This window comes from Priapulus caudatus, unplaced genomic scaffold (assembly GCF_000485595.1).
Source record: "Priapulus caudatus unplaced genomic scaffold, Priapulus_caudatus-5.0.1 Scaffold1122, whole genome shotgun sequence".
NCBI classification, from domain to species: domain Eukaryota; kingdom Metazoa; phylum Priapulida; class Priapulimorpha; order Priapulimorphida; family Priapulidae; genus Priapulus; species Priapulus caudatus.
In genome coordinates this window covers 42,879-61,919 of record NW_014578183.1, presented here as the reverse complement: position 1 = coordinate 61,919, position 19,041 = coordinate 42,879, and the positions used below count along the sequence as shown (strand labels likewise).

Genomic DNA, 19,041 nt, shown 5'->3' with positions numbered 1-19,041 from the left:
TAACTGCATGACTCCCACTCAAGTGAAATGCCAAGTGTTCTTGCGTGAAATAAATTTCATTGCCTTACAGACAAGATAGGCAGGAGCTCAATTTAAAACAATTTCTAGGACCACACAATAACAACTTATTATCCAGAACATTACAGGCACATAGCCTATTTTACAGGACTTTCCAGACCTAGCAAATATCACTTTAAAATTTCAAGACTTTCCATTTTTCTCAGGACCTGCGCAAACGCTGTACCTTCTCTCCGAAGACGAAGTAAGGAGATGGGAACTCCTGCTCAAACTTGCTGTTGAGCAAACCTGAACACCTGAACAAACTTATGTTCACCGAGCCTTTGTGGATGAGTGCGGCCTTACATCCGGTCGTCAGGATCTTGCGCTTGCTCTTGTGGTAGCAGACGTTCGGGTAGAGTCCCATCGTCAACGCAGAGGCCACCTGCAGAGCAGCGAGACAACTAAAGAACAAGCACGACACGACTTCAGGCAAACAGCAAACAAACAGCCCCCAAACATACATAGAGCGGCCTATTTTTGCCTCAAGCTCTAGAAACCGAACCAGCAAACTATACCTTGCAATGCCTACCCAGGACCGCTGTCCAATGTTACACAGGTGTGCCACCTACACACGCAAGGTAAACTGGTAATGCGACAGTGGCGCCCTCACCATGTCGAGGCCGGCGTCGGGTCCGACGACGCTGAAGCCGAGCGGCATGAGGCACTGCTCAGGGAAGTCGGCGTTGCTGAGGATCTCGCGCAGCTGGTGGCGCGCCTCGTATGCCATGCGCAGGATCGACATGTTCAGCGCCTTCGCATTACAGTACGTCGACTCCACCTGTTCACCACCCTCCCTGAAACATACACACAGGCTGCGTAAACTGAAGGCAGAGGGCATTTTTTCCCCCTTTTACACAAATGAAAACATCAAATTTTCCAAGGACGTCTCGTTTGACAACGAGATTTCAGAAAGATTTTTGGGACATTGACCACAGACAAATCTAGGCCGTATCTAGCATTGCACATGCAATTCTTGCCAGCAGGAGGCATACCCAGCATTGCACATGATTCTCGCCAGCAGGGGGCATATCTATCATTGCACATGTGACTCGCACCAGCAAGGGGCGTGTATATAGCATTGCACATACGATTCTCATTAGCAGGGGGCGTATCTAGCATCGCATACGCGATTCTCGCTAACAGGGTAGCAACACTCACGTGACTCTCAACAACAGCGGGGCGGCATACCTGGCATCCTCCCAGCCGTAGAACGCGTTGAGCATGGCTATCTGGTCGCTGTGGCGCGAGCCGGCGAGGTAGCGGTGAGCTCCGACCACGCGGCCCGCCACCATCAGGAACGGGTCCTGGAAGGTGGACATCGTCGCGATAATGACGATGGGGTCGCCGATGCTGAAACACGCACAAGCCAACACGTGACATGTATAAATGTACCACAAAACATGCACAAGCCGACACGTGACATTGATAAATGTACCACAAAACGTGCACAAGCCGACACGCGATATTGATAAATGTACCACAAAACGTGCACAAGCCGACACGCGATATTGATAAATGTACCACAAAACGTGCACAAGCCGACACGTGGCATGGATACATGTGCCACGAAACCCGCCTATATGCCGATACATCACATGGATACATGTACAACGAAACACAACAATACCGACAGGTGATATAAATACACAGACCACGAAACACGACAACGCAGACACGCGATATGGACACACGCACCATATAAGGTCAAACCCAAATGTAGTAAAAACTGTGTTAGCCGTCACCTCTATGGGATGCAGACCTGTCTACCGAGGGCAATTTTGGCACTGTGCATGTGTGGGCCCTTCTATACATATGTTTAACTAGTCTACTCTTTCTTATATTTATTTTGTGATGAAAATTAAAAAAATTTACTCACAAGAATATGCAGCCGAGTATGATCATTTTCCCCAGCTGAGGCTCCAAAGGCATTCGTGCCAATATCTTACCCAGAGGTGTCAGTTCATTGTGCTTGTCTAGCGCTTTCATCTCTGTAAAAATACAGAATGACTCATCTCACTACTACCATCGTCTCACATTGAGAGAAACAAGATGCAAAATCTTTACCCGACTATGCCTTCAATGGGCTTGAACACTAAGTGGTAATATGGACAGAAATACTAATATAGGTGGACTGGTCAACTATTGTATAGGCCAGATAACACAGATGGAGGATCAGATTTTGCATTAACAAATGGTACGCAGTTTGTTGCATACTTGAATCCCATGCAACAAAGAGCATAGTAGCTCAGGCAATCAGTGGTGGGTGGTGCTAGTAAGTGACACTGGGCAGTAGGTGATGACATTAGGTGACACCAGGTTGTAGGCGGTGGATGGTGATAGTAAGTGACACTGGAAGTAGGTGATGACAATAGGTGACTCAAGGCTGTAGATGGTGGGTGGTGATAGTAAGTGACACTGGACAGTAGGTGATGGCGATAGGTGACACCAGGCTGTAGATGGTGGGTGGTGATAGTATCAATCCCGAGAGATGGATAGGTTAATCGCAAGGTTGTCTAGATGTGCCACTCACAACCCGTGCGTCGTGGTTTTACAAGTCCAACCGCTCAATGATAACTCTGCGAGTGAGGTCTCTTTAGAAGCACCACTTACGCCTGCCTGTCTATGCCAAAGTCAGCTGTTTGCAGCTTCGATAAATGCCGCACTACAGTGATGAGCTGTCGATCAAGGTCAGAGGGCGCCATTATGTAGTCCGGAGAGTTGCACGCCTTAATGATGCAGCCTTCGATGGCCGGCTGCAGAGCGATGATCTTTGCTGCCACCTGATGAGGCATTTTCAATCTAATCCTGAAGTGACAATAAACGCTCTAAAACAAGTTGGTATATCACCACAACAAAATTTCTAAAACCAATTTCTAGATAACAGGCAAGTCACGTTAACATGCGTATTGCTACTACGAGAAGATGTGTCAAACTAAATTCTAAATGAACTTCGAATTCAGGTAATGTGTATATCCACTACAGGAAATTATCTCACTACTAGGCTGCAGCACATACATACCAGCCATCAAGAACGATTGTGCCATTATCGTTGACAGCAGTACGATTAGCAAACAGCAGCAGCTGCAATGCTGAGACCAGAGTCATCTGCTTAGCAGACACTGCCCGTGTGCGTATCTGAAAGGAACACAACGAAACGTGTGAAAAATACAAATAGAACTCACTCGCTAGATTACTGTCAAACCTGTGTATAAGGGTTACTTAATGCGAAGTGTCCTTTATAGACAAGTGTCTGTTCTATAGAGATGGTTTCACTGCATAACTGCATGACTCCCACTCAAGTGAAATGCCAAGTGTTCTTGCGTGAAATAAATTTCATTGCCTTACAGACAAGATAGGCAGGAGCTCAATTTAAAACAATTTCTAGGACCACACAATAACAACTTATTATCCAGAGGACCAGAACATTACAGGCACATAGCCTATTTTACAGAACTTTCCAGACCTAGCAAATATCACTTTGAAATTTCAAGAATTTCCATTTTTCCCTAGACCTGCGCAAATGCTGTACCTTCTCTCCGAAGACGAAGTACGGAGATGGGAACTCCTGCTCAAACTTGCTCATGTTCACCGAGCCTTTGTGGATGAGTGCGGCCTTACATCCGGTCGTCAGGATCTTGCGCTTGCCCTTGTGGTAGCAGACGTTCGGGTAGAGTCCCATCGTCAATGCAGAGGCCACCTGCAGAGCAGCGAGACAACTAAAGAACAAGCACGACACGACTTCAGGCAAACAGCAAACAAACAGCCCCCAAACATACATAGAGCGGCCTATTTTTGCCTCAAGCTCTAGAAACCGAACCAGCAAACTATACCTTGCAATGCCTACCCAGGACCGCTGTCCAATGTTACACAGGTGTGCCACCTACACACGCAAGGCAAACTGGTAATGCAACAGTGGCGCCCTCACCATGTCGAGGCCGGCGTCGGGTCCGACGACGCTGAAGCCGAGCGGCATGAGGCACTGCTCAGGGAAGTCGGCGTTGCTGAGGATCTCGCGCAGCTGGTGGCGCGCCTCGTATGCCATGCGCAGGATCGACATGTTCAGCGCCTTCGCATTACAGTACGTCGACTCCACCTGTTCACCACCCTCCCTGAAAAACATACACACAGGCTGCGTAAACTGAAGGCAGAGGGCATTTTTTCCCCCTTTTACACAAATGAAAACATCAAATTTTCCAAGGACGTCTCGTTTGACAACGAGATTTCAGAAAGATTTTTGGGACATTGACCACAGACAAATCTAGGCCGTATCTAGCATTGCACATGCAATTCTTGCCAGCAGGAGGCATACCCAGCATTGCACATGATTCTCGCCAGCAGGGGGCATATCTATCATTGCACATGTGACTCGCACCAGCAAGGGGCGTGTATATAGCATTGCACATACGATTCTCATTAGCAGGGGGCGTATCTAGCATCGCATACGCGATTCTCGCTAACAGGGTAGCAACACTCACGTGACTTTCAACAACAGCGGGACGGCATACCTGGCATCCTCCCAGCCGTAGAACGCGTTGAGCATGGCTATCTGGTCGCTGTGGCGCGAGCCGGCGAGGTAGCGGTGAGCTCCGACCACGCGGCCCGCCACCATCAGGAACGGGTCCTGGAAGGTAGACATCGTCGCGATAATGACGATGGGGTCGCCGATGCTGAAACACGCACAAGCCAACACATGACACGTATAAATGTACCACAAAACATGCACAAGCCGACACGTGACATTGATAAATGTACCACAAAACGTGCACAAGCCGACACGTCAGAAGTCGGATCGGAAGGAAGGACGAACACGGAGAGTGACATTTGATCATGAAGCGTGAGATGCTAACGTCGTAAATTGACGATTGATCATAGAACCGGTGGGCTCACGTGTAATCGGAAAAAATCCAACATGGCGGAAGGGGGACTACGAAAGCCAGAACCCCTGAGTTTCGGAACAAATGCCGCGAAAAGTACCCGCGTGGGTGTGGTGATGGTGATATTTTGTATTAAATACATATATGACTGGGCCATATCCATCACCCAACCCGCCCTTGCCCCTAAAAGTTAAAAGACATATTGCAAGCGTAACAGAATTAGTATGTACAGTGTATCATTGGTATATGTTTTGCTATTTTATAAAACCACAAGATCATCATCCGCTGACCGCTGTGGATACGTGCGCCGGGCCTACAATGTGGCGCACGTATCCACTGCGGGCAGCGCTTCATACTTGAACATCTCCGCGGTCGCGTGCGCATATATCCCGCGAAACAGCGCGTCTAATCCGCGCGCAGCGAAACTGTGCAACGCAAACTTGTATCATTTCTCACTGGACGACGTGACGGGCGTGTGATTGGGCGCAGCCCGATGATTGGCACGCAGTGCCACGCTAACACAGGCATCGCCCCCCGCCCCTCATCGCCAAAGTTTACATCTATACCGCAGCGGCAGGGAATCGCTGATCTAACGTTCTGCCGCATCAATCTACACGCGAATTGTCTTAATCGATAGCTAGTGGCTCGTTAACAAAAATCACCTGCTATTTAGCACGCTGCCCACAAATCAACTTGATGCACAGACAGTATTCATTTTGCGAACGCAAACAGTTCGTCAGTTTCCTTATCGGGTGCCATGATGAAATGCCATCACTTTGCTCACACCATTGCTCCTTTCCTCAATCTGTGACACAGTTCTGCGAGTATTCAATTTCCATTGTCGGGTGCCATGTACAGTGTATATATGTTCCCATAGGTTAGATGAGAAAGTCTCGTATTCTTACAATGTTATGTGCAACTTCCCCTGCAATGGTGAGTTGCAGTAGGTGTACAATGGATATTTGTTCACCTAGGTGTAATTCATGTTCGTGCCATGTGCTTATAATCCATTTCAAGTGTTGTGTTTACTTTGCGAATAACTTTTTAACACCGTTTTTGTGCTCGTTTTAGTGGGGTTCTTGTATAGTACTGCAATGATGTCATTGCAACGCCCATATTGTGTGATATGCACACAGTGATAAGGTTCGGATCAAGATACTACAGTACATTATATTTCTTGTTGCGAACTATGTGGCAATATGCGTTTATGCTTTCGCCTTTCAATACATATGTATTCATTCTAATGATGCACATGATAATGCCTATATGCGGCTGTTAAACCCAAAATCTTACCACACCCTCCGTGCCCCACCTCACTGTAGGTCATACTGGATGGTGGTGGTTCCGTTATATGTGTGCAGCAAGTTCTGTATTCAAACATAAACTTCGGCTAAACTCTCTATATTTCTTCGCATACAACTAACATCATTCAGTTCGACATGAATTCATTCAAGTTCTGTTCTTAACATGTCATGTGCTCCTTTACCTGCAGCGCAATGGTGACTTGCAGTAGATATACAATTTGTATTTTTATGCTAGGTGCAATAATAGTTACTCCCCTTCGTTTATGATCACCTCCCACACTTCTCTTTACTTTGGCAATCATTTATAAGACCATTGCATTTATACCTTTTCTATAGTAGTGCAATGATCTCATTGCAGCTTCTGCAGCTGTCTGATATGCACACAGTCATAACGTTCAAATAAAGATACTGCAGTCGATTATATTTCTTAATCTAAAGTATTGCCCAATATGGGTTTATGCTTTTGCCTTTCAAGACATATCATATATGTCTAGACAGCAATTGCTGTATCATGACAGTATGTTGTGCACAATTCATTTTGCACAAAGTATGCCTATGAGTTATTCATCATGCACATGTTTGGCTGTACCAAAAACATCCGCCCCCCCCCCTTGTAGGTCATACTCGATAAGTCAATCTAATACGCTATAGGTCGAGGTGTCATCTACTTCAGATCCTATAGCTTCAGTTCGATTATATGTGTGCTGCAAGTTGTGTGTGCAAATGTCAACTTTATCTAAACTCTGCATATTTATTCGCTTAGAAATGATATTGTTTTATGGGCGTTTCATTTGCCATGGCGTTATTGAAGCCGTATTTTTAAAATGTCATCGGCTCCTTTACCTGAAATGGTGCCTTGTAGTAGGTCTACAATGTCTAGTTTTAGGCTACGTGCAAGAAAAGTTACTGGCGATCCATTTCAACTGTTGTGTTCACTTTGCGAATAACTTCTTAATACCGTTTTTCCCTCGTTTTAGTCGGGTTCTTGTATAGTAGTGCAAGGATGTCATTGCAACGCCCGTATTGTGTGATATGCGCACAGTTATAAGGTTGCGATCATGTCTGTCATGTTCAGTCATGTTACTGCCATGTGCTTATAATCCACTTCAACTGTTGTGTTCACTTTCCGAATAACTTTTTCATACCGTTTTTGTCCTCGTTTTAGTCGGGTTGTTGTATAGTAGTGCAATGATGTCATTGCAACGCCCGTATTGTGTGATATGCGCACAGTTATAAGGTTGCGATCATGTCCGCCATGTTCAGTCATGTTACTGCCATGTGCTTATAATCCATTGCAACTGTTGTGTTCACTTTGCGAATAACTTCTTAATACCGTTTTTGTCCTCGTTTTAGTCGGGTTGTTGTATAGTAGTGCAAGGATGTCATTGCAACGCCCGTATTGTGTGATATGCGCCCAGTGATAACGTTGCGATGAAGATACTGCAGTACATTATATTTCTTCCTGCGAACTATTTGCCAATATGCGTTTATGCTTTCGTCTTTCAATACATATGTATTCATTCCAATGATGCACATGATAAAGCCCATATGCGGCTGTTAAACCCAAAATCAACAACAAAATAACAACAAAATAATCGTATCTCTTTGTTGAGAATTTTATTTAACCACCTCTTTATTATGTTGGCTTGACGAACAGAGTCACTCTGCTCCGATGTTTTAATTAGATGGCCATATTCCATAAAAATGCATCAAAATGTAATGATAAGTATTATCTTCCAATGGTTTATAGTAATTTTAATCAATCTGGTCACTAGGTGACAGCACTTCCAATCCAATTACATAGCGTTAGAAAGGGAGTGTCACCTGTTATCATTCTAAGCTCTTTGGTAATACTCACATTCCTATTTCTATTTCTATTTCAACACATTCCTCTCACGTAATACATACAACGCCGATTTTCACCGACATTTGAAGAACTTGACTTATAACACTAACTAGAATGTTAACTCTACTAACTATACAAACTACATTCTACATTCTACGACACCCATATACATATAGATCACTTGAGATTTTATTCATATTATCGTGATGACATTATTCAATGTCAAATTATATTATGTTATATTATTATACTGCATTGTAATTATCAAAGTCCAGAGCCCAGGGTACTCAATCTCAAGTGGAGAGGTAATTATGGAATCGAAAAATATTGGTAATTATTTCATGCTGGAAATAAATATCTTACACGTCGGGATCTTTATGCTATTAGTATTGCAGATGGGGTCGTTGTCGTATCAGGTACTACAGATATGTACCCGAGGTAGTTTTAGGTTGTTTCGTATTATGTTTATATTTTTATATGAGGTATGTTTAGGGTTAGGGTTAGGGTTAGGGTTAGTGTTAGGGTTAGGGTACACTTCTGTAGTACAAGTCTGGTACACTTCGTGTATACATATATGTACCTCGGGTACATATCTGTAGTACCTGATACGACAACGACCCCTTGAGCATTAGTATTTATGTTGCTGCAAAGAAGGTTACCATATTTGCAAAATTCAAATAGAAAACCAAACCATTATTCATGAAATGATTTTAAAGGCGCTTGTGTATATTATGTATTAAATATGTTGTGTATTATTGTATATTGTACATATGATATATCTATACATTTCTACGTCATGTCAACGCTTGGAAAATATGATTTTGTTGTATCTGTGCGATTGAAACATTCGTTTATAATTTATAGTTCCAGTATGGAAAATCGTAGTTTTAACGGTAAATATGCCATTGTTAACCAAATAGTATATATGTGTCTATTTTGATTTAAACATTTTTTCACTGTGCATAAAAAACGTTTCTTTGTTTTGTCTTTTTTATTGCTGCAACGTCCTGCTTTCATAAAAGCCGTGAGACTGTGCATCTATGTGGGATTGTGCAGAAGAACTCCATAAAAATAGAATTCGGCTAAATATTCTTATGATAGAACGTAGTATCTCTGCTTGACACTGGACAGTAGGCTGCACCAGGAGGCAGCAGGTAGCACCATGGGGTGACACTGGACAGTAGGCTGCACCAGGAGGCAGCGGGTAGCACCAAGGGGTGACACTGGACAGTAGGTGCTCAGTAGGTGATAGAGAACACTAGGTGGCGCTGGCTGGCGCGTGGACGTACCTCGGAGCGTGCTCTCTGCGTCGGCGACGGCGTCTAGCGGCGGCGGCTCGATGGCTTTGGCGAGAAACTCGGGGATGGATCCGAGGTTAAGCAGCTTGATGCTGAGAGCCAGCTCGTGCAGCGGCGTGCGGAAGATCTCCGGCGTCGTGTGGTTGTCCAACCTATGCACCCAACAACAGGTTAGTGCTGATGAGAAGCGACGACACGGGGTCGCTCTCAGGTCACTATGTCATTCGCCAGGAAACACCAGTCATATCACCACATTACTACGATCAGCGCGTTGTGTCGGGAACCACTGATCTCGCACGAGAGAACATGCTCGTTCCCCACAACATCATTCGCCACGTTAAAGAATTGTCGACGCCATCCGAAACACTACGTAAGGTGCCATCAGTTACCAGCTGGAGTCAACACTGTTCGGGACCACCGGAACGCCAATTCGGTTAGGCCACCCTTAAAAAATTATATGTTTGCTGTCCTCCGACCGACCCACGAAAATAGCCGCAACCCAAGTTTTTTTTTACATTTTGGGTTCCATGTTTTTTTTTTTACATTTTTCATAGTTAAGACTGAAACACAAAGCATGTGTGGCAAACATGAGGACAGACTTAAAATAACTATTATGCCTCACAAAAAAAAAACCTACCCACTAAAAAAATCATGGGTCGGGGGACAGCAAACAGAATTTTTTAAGGATGGCCTTACAGCTGGTCGACGGACGAGGGCTGGTACTCACGCGTTGAAGCGCGCCCTGCTGCACAGGTGGAAGCAGAAGCCGGGTCGCACGCGGCCCGCGCGACCCCGTCGCTGCTCCAGGTTCGTCTTCGACGCCCACACCGTCGCGTAGTTCGTCATGTTGTTATGCACCGTGAACATCTTCATCTTCTGCCTGCAGTGACACAAGAAAACACGCTGGCTAACACAATTATTTTATTAATATATTTATTAATTTAAAGACGGGACATTGGTAACAGATATGTCAACGTGAGCCTGCAAGCTCCTCACTGTCAGACCCTCGACCCACCCTTTTTCCCCCACCTCTCCACTATGCAATTCTCGTGGTCTCGACTAGCCAAGATACATCTCTGAATATCGACATGAATAGCAGGTTACTGTATAAATTTTGAAACAGACACGAACAGAAGAGAACCCTATACATAATCCTAATCCCTATATCTTATCCCTAATTCACAACTGCATACACGGACTTTACACTACACTAAGTTGAACTAACTACACACAAGTTGAATACAGTACTGTGCAAATGTCACTCTAAACAAGAGACAAGATGAGGCATGAGACAAGATGAGATAAGAGGAGGCACTTACTTGCATGAGTCAATGACAAACACGACATCGTCGATGGTAATGCTGCTCTCTGCGATATTCGTGGACAGGATCAGCTACAAAAGCATAAACATGCACAGACGTGAAAGAGATACACGTGTCAATTGCACCCACCAATGATAATGCAGCAACTCAAATCAGGCATATTAAAACCAAACAGATCCCTACTAATAACCTCAAGCCCTATTCCTAATCCTAGCTGCTGTTACAGACACTGTATTTTGTTTACACTTGTATTTTTTCCACCTGCGAAGTTTAGCTTGAATCAGTCCCATATCCGCAATGGGAGTTTCATTGGACGTAAAGTCCTCAAACCCCTAGATAGGATTCATCACGTTCAAGCTGCAATGGCTAGGTGCGTGGCTAGGGATGGTCATATTAATCTGCAGGTACATATCACATCATATATATAGTCATAGTTATATTAACAAATCACAAGAGCATTGAATTAGGAACTGCTTGAGTAAAGCTGTAGATATTGACTGAATGTAGCAGGCAGTGACTGTGACCTAGAGGAGTGATGCAATGCGGGGCAATGAGACATGAGACATGATTCTGTGTGTGGTGTGATGATGCATGTCAGTCAGTAAGTGATGATAGAGGGGAGGTGAACGGACAAGCGAGTGGTAAGATAGCGGCATCGGCGTACCTTCGTGACGTTGGTCGGCACCTTCTCGAACTCACGATGATGCGATGTGATGCGGGGCAATGAGAGATGAGGCGTGGCTCTGTGTGTGGTGGGATGAGGCGAGTCAGTGAGTCATGTGAGTGGTAAGATAGCGGTGTCGGCGTACCTTCGTGACGTTCGGTGGCACCTTTTCGAACACACGATGCTGGTCCTCTCGCGGGATCTGTGAGTGCAGCGGCAGGATGAGGAAACTAGACGTGCCGAACACCGGGTGCTGCTGCAGGTGCTTCTGCAGCAGCGAGATCAGCGCCCATCCGGGTAGGAAGATCAGCACAGCCCCTGAAATGACAGCGAGACACCCTCACTAATCGCATCGGACACAGCCACACAACACCAAGGTTAGCAATGGATTGGGCTTCACAACTATTCTTACCATCAACTTGGACTGTTGAGAAAGGTGCCAGTAGTAAAACTGCATTGACTGCAGGGGGGGGGGGGGTCAAAATGAATATATTTCCACTTCTTCAGGACAAGCAGATCTGCTGCCAGTAAGTAACAATTCACTTTTCCGATGGAACAGAAAACATTTTTCATCACCTATTCACTCAGTATTTTGTCTCTACACTGTCTACCCTGTTGAAGGCACCCCTTGATGTTAGAAAGCAAGTAAACCCAAGGCTATAAATAGCTTTTGTGCATCAGGCTAATGATTTTAACCAGAAAACAAAACTTATACAGAAACTTTGATTTTGGCTGTCATTTTTCTGGAAAGAAAGTAGCAGTAATTTCTTACTTTTCTTATTGTGTTAATTTCTTATTGTGTGCTTGCACAATTGTACCTGAGACTTCAAGTCCACGAACGTAGGTCAGCAGGCCCTCGATGAGTTCGAATGACAGCTCTTTCTCTGACATCTGTGACATCGCAGCCTTCGTCTCGTTGTTGTAACCTTCGCCGATTATTATGTTCAAGTCTTCATTTTTCTGAAATAACAAAACATATTATCATTAGCAGTGCATAGCATAGGTGCCGTGAAAATGGTTTGTTATATGTAAAGAGAAGTCCACATGTGTGACACAGCCTAACAATTAACACCAACGACGGACACTACGGGGCACTCAACCACAACATTAGTGAGTGAACATACAGGCTAGCACTGCACACATTGTCCAGTACAATAATGACTTTTCTAGTAAAATCAAAGAAGTATTTCGAGCAGTAAAACATTGGGAGTATACTGCACGACGGTATCTCGTACCACATCGGGATCGGTGACCGCTGCCGTGGGAACGTCGTCATCATCGTAGTCATCGCGGGTCTTGCGCTTCTTTATCGATGGCGGCGGATTAAACTTCAACATCTGCACGCAGTCCTCCAGATAGTATTCTACAATGATCAAAATCTGCATCAACATGGGAGTGCACTGGAAATCGTAAGCTTGAGTGACGGCAGTTTTGGGTCAGTTCTATATCAACTAGGATAGCTTACCAGATCTTGAAGCCCTGGTGAAAGTTTTTTCCGTTTCTAAAACGTTTCATGTTTGATATGCCACAATACAAGAACACACACGCACGCACGCACACACGGACACACACACACAGGCACGCACGCAGGCACACACGCACGCACACACACACACACACACACACACACACACAGGCACCTTGCACGGGATGACTACGTCCATAGACCTCCATGATCGGACAATTCCCAAAGTACTCGGAGAACAGGGACGTATCGATGGTAGCCGACATCAGGATCACTCTCAGGTCTGCATACATCTTCGCCTGCAGAGATCGAATCCATCAGTCAGTAACTCAAAAAACTCTCGCTCTAAGCCAAACAAGGTACAGAGTACTGTGAAATACATTACCAGCTCATGAAAGGAATACCACAAAAATAACAACATCCTATGTCTTACATGAGGAACTGTGAGATACCATGAAGGAACACGACACTATACCACATACCATGTCTTGCATGAGGAAGTGGGAAATATCGTGAAGGAACACGATACACGCGCTCGCTCAGGCTCACTCATAACGGGTCAAAAAAATTAATTCGGATCTACGACAATCAAGACTCCTGTTAGACTCTTCTATTGACTCCTCCTATTGATAGACTCATGATATCATGAAGGAGCACGACATGATATGGCGTACCATGTCTTTCACGAGCACCATGAGGAAGTCTGTGTTGAGATCTCGCTCGTGAATCTCGTCGATGATGACGTGTGACACGCCGCGCAGTCCGTTCTCCAACTTACGCAGCAGCGTGCCTGCAAACACGCATCACACACACACACGCACGTGCCATTATCTCTTTTACAGAGAGAAAACTCTTACGAATACTAACCACATCTGAAGTGGCCATAAACGACTATAGTGAGTGATTATGCCTATAGCTACATGGCATCAAATAACAATCGCCTAGCATCTACATGAGGTAATGCAGTGGATAGACGCCTTGTAGACACTGTTAACCCCTTCATTTTACACATCTATGTATCATATTTGACATTACTGACATAATAGTAATGCACGACAGGGTGCAATACCATAACAAGTCATTGTCACACATGCACTGCTCCAACCTATTGTCATTATGACATACAACGTTCAAACATAAAACATGTCGATGTCAAACCTGAATGTAAGGGTCATTCAAAGGGTATGCATAAAGTGTCCATTAAAGACAGATGTCCATTATATAGAAAGGACCGTTAACACAGGTTTGAAAGTATAACTGCAGCAGCCTGGATCAGTCCCATATCCGCAGAGGGATGTCTCAGCAGGCTACCATGCCTTCAACCCCAAATAAAATCACATCATTTCCAAGCTGCTACATGTAGACTGTATGATGAAATGACAATCAGAGCAATGCAAGTGTAAGTGACATCACAACATGTAGTAGTAGTAGTAGCAGCAGCACTAGCAGCAGCAATAACAGTACTAGTAGCAGTAGCAGTAGCAGTAGCAAGAGTAGTACTAGTAGTAGCTAGTATACCTGCTGAGCATGCTCAGTACTATTTACCACTTAATTATTACCTGTTAGATTTAAAAAAATTTTAAGACTAAACATACGACCACTACCATTACCACTACTACTAGTAATACAACCACTACAACTACTTCCACTACAATTTCTACTGCCGCTGCTGCCACCGCCACCACCACTACTACTACTCATAAGACTACTACTATGCTACTTACTATGTACGTTGTATTACATCACATCATATACATCGTACAACAAATGATACAATATTCGACTGCAACCAAACGCACGTACCAACGGTGCAGAACATGATTCCGCCGTACGGCCGCGGGAAGGCCGTGTCAAACCTCACGCTGTAGCCGGCCGTGATGCCGACGTGCTCCGAGCGCTCGTCCGCCACGCGCTCGCACACCGTGATGGCGCTGATGCGGCGAGGCTGCGTCACGATGATGTTACAGTGCGCCCCCTGGTTGCTCTCGATGTACGCATCGAGGATGAACTGCGGAACCTGCGAAACAACATTGCGGCAATTACTATTTGCTTAGACGTGCAACTCGTATTTTGTTCTCAACGAGAAAGTTGTTTGTGCTGTGAGATGGTGAATAGGTTGGTATAATACAGTTGTTGAACTCGTTTCATGTCACATGAATGTTTGACACGTACACAGACACACACATTTTTCAATTTGTTCAACACACATACAATTTCTCCAGTGCGCGCGCGACAGTCCAGTAAACAACACATTATTTGTTCAGTGCGCGCACGACGGTAGGTTAAACGTTACAATACTTCTTTACTGTGCGCCTATCTAATACAAGCCTATAAGATTGCTAATTTGCTATACACCAGGGTATAGGTCAACCTATACCTTACTTTTGTAACGCAATGCATGCGCACACACAAACACGCGCGCGCGCGTAAGCACGCAACCACCCACATACGCACTCACACACACACACATTCCAACGCGCGCGCACTGCTACCCTCTTACGAATAACATCATAGCCACGCTGCTGTGTGCTTACTTTCATACAAGCCTCGTCCATAATGAACCTCGTCCATGATGTCGATTGGAAAGTGGTGGCGACGATTCCTGCCATTTCGCAAGACAGACTACAGCGCAAGATGTTCTTTCTTGGTGTAGCACTGGTCAGTGCACAGCATCTGACTGTGTGATCGTGCTGTCCGTCACACATATTGGCGCCGCAAGCTTCAATAACATTCAGACGACTCACAGCAATCTCAGCGTTTCTCACAAACAGACACTTCGTCGTCGCAGCCACGGCCCATCCACTAATGTAGGGCTGCGAGAGCACCCCCATGCACTGCTCATGCAGGGGCAACAGTGGTTGTTCGCTCGTGATTGCAGTCATGCCAGCGACCAGAAATTGGAATTCGGGTTCGAAAACACAAATAGTCATCCCGACCCAGGCGCAGTCTCGCATCAAAAACAGTTGTGCTGCTTTTACTTCGTCTCGACAGTAAACGTAGAACAATGTGCCTTCAGTGATATCTCTGAAATGCACATCACAGCAATTGCAATGTTAGGAATCATAGAAACGTGCTGATAGATTATGCGCTTTCTCAACGATACTCTCAACGTTTTAGTAAACATTTTACTCATTTCTTATTTCCAACGTTCCATAACGAACAAGGTAACACTATGTCCCACCTCTGCACATGATCAATTCTCCATAATATAACGCTACATATCAGGTGTCACAGCGTTTCGCTCTTGCGTAGACGTGGGCGTCTTATGATCCGACAACAGCCCAAAATACTTTTCACACCCCACTTTTCACCGCAGAGACTTTTCACCGCAGAAATTATTGCAACCCAACCAATTTTTCACTTACTCAACGACGTATAAATGACTATTTTGGTGTTATGACAACGCGAAATCATTTAACTTTACACTCGCTTTTACGCTAACATATAAATAAAATAATGTAACCCAACCCACAGGATAGGGGGTAACGACCCGTAGGGTAACCAGGGGTTATACTCCTACGGGTAACCACCCCTACGGTTATCTAGCGTTCCTATATACAAACAGTTGCGATATTACGAGTCGCAACAAATCCGCGACGTCATCGCTGTCATAATATTATTATGGTGCCAACCATTTCACTTCCATTTCTAGAAATCGACATACATATAAACACATGTGTTATCTATCATCTCTGTCATTCTTCACTTTATTCAAACGCGAGTGCTTTCATTCATTACAGCAAGTATATCTACTTGCGGTATGGCACCCCCGGTATGGTTAATTGTATCTGTGATTTCATTACATGTTTTCCGTTTCATACAGATATATCTCCTCTATAAATCGAACAATTCATTCATTCCATTCATTGGTCAATCCAGTTTCATCTTCATTACAACAATACCCGTGCCAAACGTTGAGACTATAGTTAACACTTGTTGCCTTAACGAATGTCGGTTTACATGTTCACTTCGCATCGGCTAAATTATACATCTCACTGAAACGACGCGTTACCTGCACAACACCAGACGGTCGTATGGTTGCTCTAGTTTTTGCACTTTTCCACCATACTCTCTTGTAGCCGCCTTCTTCTTGCCAGGCTGACTCTTCTTTATACGTAAGATGTGCGCAATAACTCTGGTGTTTTCTTGCACAAAATCCTCATCAACAACACTCACTCCAATGGTTTTGACGTCATCGGCATTTACAATTGCCGTCGCGGCGTCGATGCGCCTGTTTAAAATATAACGCGACAGCATTTCCACTGTACAGGTGCAATTTATACGCGGTGCGACTAAAACACCTCTTTCTCTGTCTAAGTCCGTCCGAATAATCAACGTGTGGAAATGAACCGCCAATCCATGTAACGCAGCCGTCTTCGATCCCGGTCACTCAACTTAATGGGCCCCACATGCTAGGTCCGTCGATATCGCATGCACTCGCACGACAACATCAGGTAACCATTACACAATACATCGGCTAGCAAAGTTCATCACCGTCGTCACAGCCGCGTCCGATCGCCGTTGCCAAGCCCATAGATGGCAATAGAAACGCCATAAGCGCGCACAGGTCGTGGCGGCGCGGCGTGAGAAACCGGTAACAGCGCCGTTTTCTTAAACTTTGTCATTTCTTGCGAGTTTCTCTGCCATTGTGTTGACGTTTGCCGGCGACCTTCTACATTTTCTGGTCGCTGTACGGTCGCCGATGGTCGCCGTCCACTCTGACGGGGGTATTACTGAAACGCAGCCGTGTATTTACACATGCTTCTCTCATCAGCCTTTCAATATACATGATTGCCAGATAACCCATTTTCATACACACAAACAAAGCATAACCATACACATTACTTCACGCCTTCGCGCCAGCAAGTCGCCTCACGGCTTCACCGCAGCTGTGACGAAGTCAGCAACTCACCTCAATACCATATCATTCCATGCGCTGCTACGCTACGGTAACCGTATCATCGGCGTGGCATTACACGCACACACTCACCAGTACAGACGCACATAGCTACGCACACGCAATCTATTCTACTATGCCTTCATTCTCAAAATATACCGTACATTCATCATTGCTACGATAACTCTGTAAGTGACCGTCCACAGGCACGCATGGTACGAAATGCCTACCTAACGTTCCTCACGTTAACTCATAAAGCCGTTTTACCCCGTGCGTACCCACATGATTATTAACTTCCACATAACCTAGCTACTACGAGCTGCATACCTTCCTCGCGTCACACCATTGTTTCATGCAATTGACTGATTGATTGATTGGCACGCAGTCCAATGGCTTATCCGTTATCTGCCGATTTCCCACACACATCGTCACCAGCGCAGTTCCAACGCGTTGCAGGTGTGTGGTGTGTGTGCGCGTGTGTATGTGTATCTCTGTGTGTATGTGTCTGTGCGTATGCGTCTGCGCGTGTGTGTGTGTGTGTGTGTGCGTGTGTGCGTGTGCGTGTGCCGGGCCGCGAAATTTTTGGCCCACGAGTTCCGGACCCCAATCACGCGCGCCCCCTATCAGCGCACTCCCATTCACTCGACTTCATTCTTATTTAGGATATGTCATGTATCATTTTCGATGAAGCCTCTATAGCTGACGAGGTAGAGCGCCGTCGTTACGTCTCAACGGTCTTTCGTTCGAATCCCGTATGATTTCCAATTATTTTCGTGTTTTCGGTATTTTTCGATCTTTATCCATTTAACTATTGTTTTCGAATTAACGCAAATATTGACATGATTTCTTTACAACAATTTCATTTAAAACATTTTCTTTCATTTCATTAAATTGATTAGTGTTCATTAAGTTTCATTACGGTTAGGGTTACGGTTCGGGTTAGGCTTAGGGTTAGGGTTAGGGTTAGGGTCCAGAACTCAAGCGGGACAAAACATTTCGCCGCCGGCCCTATACAATGTCGCCTCCTACGGGTTGGGTCCGTGCGTGTGGTGTGTGTTTCCTGTGTAATGTATCTGTAACGAAGAATTTGAATTATACGGTTGAAATGATAAAGCACGATCCAAACTTGTGTGGTACGGAATAAACTTTATTATATCTCTCACATAACAGAACAGCAAAGCACGCACAGCCCCCCTCCTCTTTTTCCTTGTTTCGTTTCCGGCCTATCACATATCTGTGTGCGTCTGCAGGTGTGTGTATGTGTGTGCGTCTCTCTGTGTGTGTGTGTGTGTGTGTGTGTGTGTGTGTGTG

At 45.1% G+C, this 19,041-nt stretch overlaps 1 protein-coding gene across 1 annotated transcript in view; it reads right to left on the bottom strand.

Moving 5' to 3' along the window:
* Positions 1 to 400: 400 nt before the first annotated feature.
* The window catches only part of LOC106815469 (ATP-dependent RNA helicase A-like), a 40,636-nt gene continuing 21,995 nt past the window's right edge, over positions 401 to 19,041 (bottom strand). Inside the window, exons 12-24 of the mRNA XM_014819933.1 lie at positions 14,637 to 14,850; positions 13,508 to 13,623; positions 13,009 to 13,132; positions 12,604 to 12,731; positions 12,187 to 12,328; positions 11,514 to 11,686; positions 10,702 to 10,775; positions 10,110 to 10,262; positions 9,374 to 9,534; positions 1,937 to 2,048; positions 1,249 to 1,410; positions 590 to 854; positions 401 to 442 (exon numbers count right to left, since the gene is read on the bottom strand). Coding sequence (XP_014675419.1) covers positions 626 to 854; positions 1,249 to 1,410; positions 1,937 to 2,048; positions 9,374 to 9,534; positions 10,110 to 10,262; positions 10,702 to 10,775; positions 11,514 to 11,686; positions 12,187 to 12,328; positions 12,604 to 12,731; positions 13,009 to 13,132; positions 13,508 to 13,623; positions 14,637 to 14,850 — 1,788 coding nt within the window. The 3' untranslated portion in view covers positions 401 to 442; positions 590 to 625. The remainder of the gene's footprint in view (positions 443 to 589; positions 855 to 1,248; positions 1,411 to 1,936; positions 2,049 to 9,373; positions 9,535 to 10,109; positions 10,263 to 10,701; positions 10,776 to 11,513; positions 11,687 to 12,186; positions 12,329 to 12,603; positions 12,732 to 13,008; positions 13,133 to 13,507; positions 13,624 to 14,636; positions 14,851 to 19,041) is intronic.